Raw genomic sequence first — 2865 nt, forward strand, 5'->3', positions numbered from 1 at the left:
AAATTTGTGCTTGAACAAAAACCGGCTCTACTATTACTTGATTTTGATGTATTTTTATAATGAGGAGGTTTTTTCGGTATTATGAGGAAGTATTTTACATGGAGAATATGCAATCATGTTGAAACCAACTTGAACAATCGAAGACCTTTCAAGGTGGCCGGAATGTTCAAGCTGGCTCAGTTCACTCAAATACACAAAACATATTTTTAAAGTTAAACTGCAAAGCGCGCTGCGTAAGACGCGGTTTAGTTTGTGTACTCAAACTTCATCAAGTTATCAATGAACACAATTATAATTTTTTGCTAATAAACCAGTTCATCATCTATTTTTCTTTTACTTTAAGCTTACATAAGTAGCAAACTACAGAAGCCTTAACGTATTACTTTTAGACTATAATTGAGAATTCAGTTCACTCTATTTTCACAATTAGCTCACGACTCTAATTCTTACATAAACGGGGCTGATATGGGTGCAGCAGAAAGTCTGTCGTCTGTTCTATCAAGCGATTCCTTCTTTGCAAAGCTGAATTTTTTCCTTCTGATTCTAGCATCGGTTGGTATTTGGCTTTGGAGCGATGCTTTAACCGTTGAGGTACCTTTTCTCGTGCCAATTTTACCCGAAGGATGGCGACTCGGCTCCTTCCTCGTTCTAATGAAAGGTCTTTCCACCTCTTCTTTGCTGCTACTTCCTCTATTTTTGAAGCGAGGAATCATCACCGCCTGTCTTATCTGCTACGGGCTTGGCTTTCTTCTTAGTATTTCTATTTGTTTCTCATGGGACCAAAAAATAGGACCGACCAAATTATTCCCCGATGGACTTAGTATCGGGTTCTTAGCAAATGCCTTTTGTCTAATGGGTTTGGACTCACTTCGAATGACTTTGGTTTTCATGCTGGCAACAAGCATGTTCTCTGAGTCCTTCATAACTGCAGTATTGATTGGCGATGCATGTGGGGGTGTGTTCGCCAGCGGCATTTCCTACATTCAAGGCTACAAGCTGTTTTTTAGATCCGCAACTAATTCAGTCTCGAAAGACACTTTGTCAAAAGATTACGTGTTTGGACCACAGACTGCTCTACTGTTCTTAGCGTTTGTTTTCACTACTTGTTTCGCTTCTCTTGGGTGGCTGATATACCGAAATAAAAACGACCGAAAAGCGAAGTATTCGGCACTCACCGAAAGAGAAGGGGAAACTGAGAAAAGCGAAACGTCCCCATTGCACTTGGCCAACATTTACTCGGAGAACCACAAGTACTTTCTCTGGTTCAACTGGTTCGCAGCCAGTGGATCCGTCTTCACGTTGATGCCAGCCTTCCACTCCTTCTCGACATTGCCTTACAGCCAGAGGTGTTTCATGTTAGCCGTATCTTTCTGGGCGCTCTCGTTCCCGCTGACTGCCATCTTTGCTCACTTTGTCAGGCTGAGAAAAATGTTCAGTTTGCTCATTTGTCTCATTCTTCACGTCGTAGTGTGTGGCGTCCTCATTTTCATTGCCTCTCAAAGTCCCCACCCACCTCTTCAGGGATACAAACTCGCAGAGCCTATGATGATACTCCTCTGGATTGCTCAAGGTAGCTCCGGTTTCTTCCTCTTCTGCACGGCTAGTAACTGTCTCAGAGAAATTGACGAGAATGCGGTGAAATATGGATCGATCGCAGCTCAGCTGGGAGATGTTGTGTGCTCCCTTCTATCGTTCACCTTAATAAACGTCTCTAACTACTTCGTTGAACCCAGAGATGAGTAGCTATTAAACTGACAGTTTCAGCCTGAATCGAAAAAACAACTGCTGTATTTAGATATTAATAAAAATTGTTTTACAATATGCATAAGTAGCTGCATAAACTTTTGTGGCCCGGTCAGTAGTCAAGTTTCCGTGTGAGAGTGAACAATGGATATTGTTAATTATTATTATAAAAATGTAAATAACGATGCCCGATTTAATTCAAAGAAAAAACCACAAAGTCCACCGTTCATTCTTCAATTGCACTAAGCAGTTCCCAAAATTGAAAGTTTGTTAACACATGACACTGTCAATTGCTCCGACCTTTTGAAAAAAACCTGCAAGTATTTTTTAAAGTTTTTTAAAAAAGTTTTCCTAGTCATTTTAAGAAAATTACTTTTGAGTTTTTTTTTAATTTCACTCTGGCTAACGAATAGGCCTATTCTCAGATTTTTGCTTCATCTCTTTGATCACACCACGCTGAAAAAACGACACTAATTTGAAATTTTTTTAAGAATATGGTCGGAACATTCTGTGCTACTTGTAACCGTCTATCCTTGCTTTCATTTGCCGATACTTGTTAAGTTTCACAATTGCACGAGCATTCTTCTAGGAAATTGGTAACATACAGACTCACGCACGCACAAGCACACACAACTTTATATTTTATTAAATTTAAAAGATAATCTGTAGTTTAATTTCAAAATTTTATATTTTTCGATTAACCTCGAATTTATCGAGTCCCATATTAAAACCGGTAATCTTTTCAGCTCAATTCATTTACTCTCCGGAAATTGGAGAGTCTGAAAATTTTAGTTTCTTTAATTTTTCAAGCTATTTTCCTATGTCGGATAAGAACCCAAAACTTTTGAACTTCTCATAGCTTATTTAGCAAATACGGCCAGAAAAAAAAACATTTTTGTACAAGCCTTATGATGGAAAACAACTGAGGTACATATTTTTTTTTGGGGGGGGGGGGGGGGGGTGACATAATTGTTTTGAAAAAAAAACATACACTTCTGGATGAAAATACGGCTGTTTATTTTGCCGACCACTTCACGAAGCCTGAAGGATCTATAGCACAGGGCAATGTATGGTACACGTTACACGAGATTACAGATTTTTTTAAATTTGTTTTACGCAGTA

General features: G+C 38.9%; 1 protein-coding gene across 1 annotated transcript; it reads left to right on the forward strand.

Moving 5' to 3' along the window:
• Positions 1-249: 249 nt before the first annotated feature.
• On the forward strand, positions 250-1886 carry LOC134856291 (solute carrier family 52, riboflavin transporter, member 3-like). Its single transcript, XM_063872643.1, has one exon. It carries the CDS (start codon positions 466-468, stop codon positions 1741-1743), a length of 1278 nt encoding a protein of 425 aa, XP_063728713.1. The 5' UTR covers positions 250-465; the 3' UTR covers positions 1744-1886.
• The last annotated feature ends 979 nt before the right edge of the window (positions 1887-2865 follow it).

This window comes from Symsagittifera roscoffensis, unplaced genomic scaffold (genome assembly GCF_963678635.1).
Source record: "Symsagittifera roscoffensis unplaced genomic scaffold, txSymRosc1.1 SCAFFOLD_56, whole genome shotgun sequence".
Taxonomy (NCBI): Eukaryota; Metazoa; Xenacoelomorpha; order Acoela; family Convolutidae; genus Symsagittifera; species Symsagittifera roscoffensis.

Excerpts from the sequence above, each read along its gene's own strand:
- LOC134856291 (XM_063872643.1), top strand. The coding sequence starts at position 466 with ATGGGTGCAGCAGAAAGTCTGTCGTCTGTTCTATCAAGCGATTCCTTC.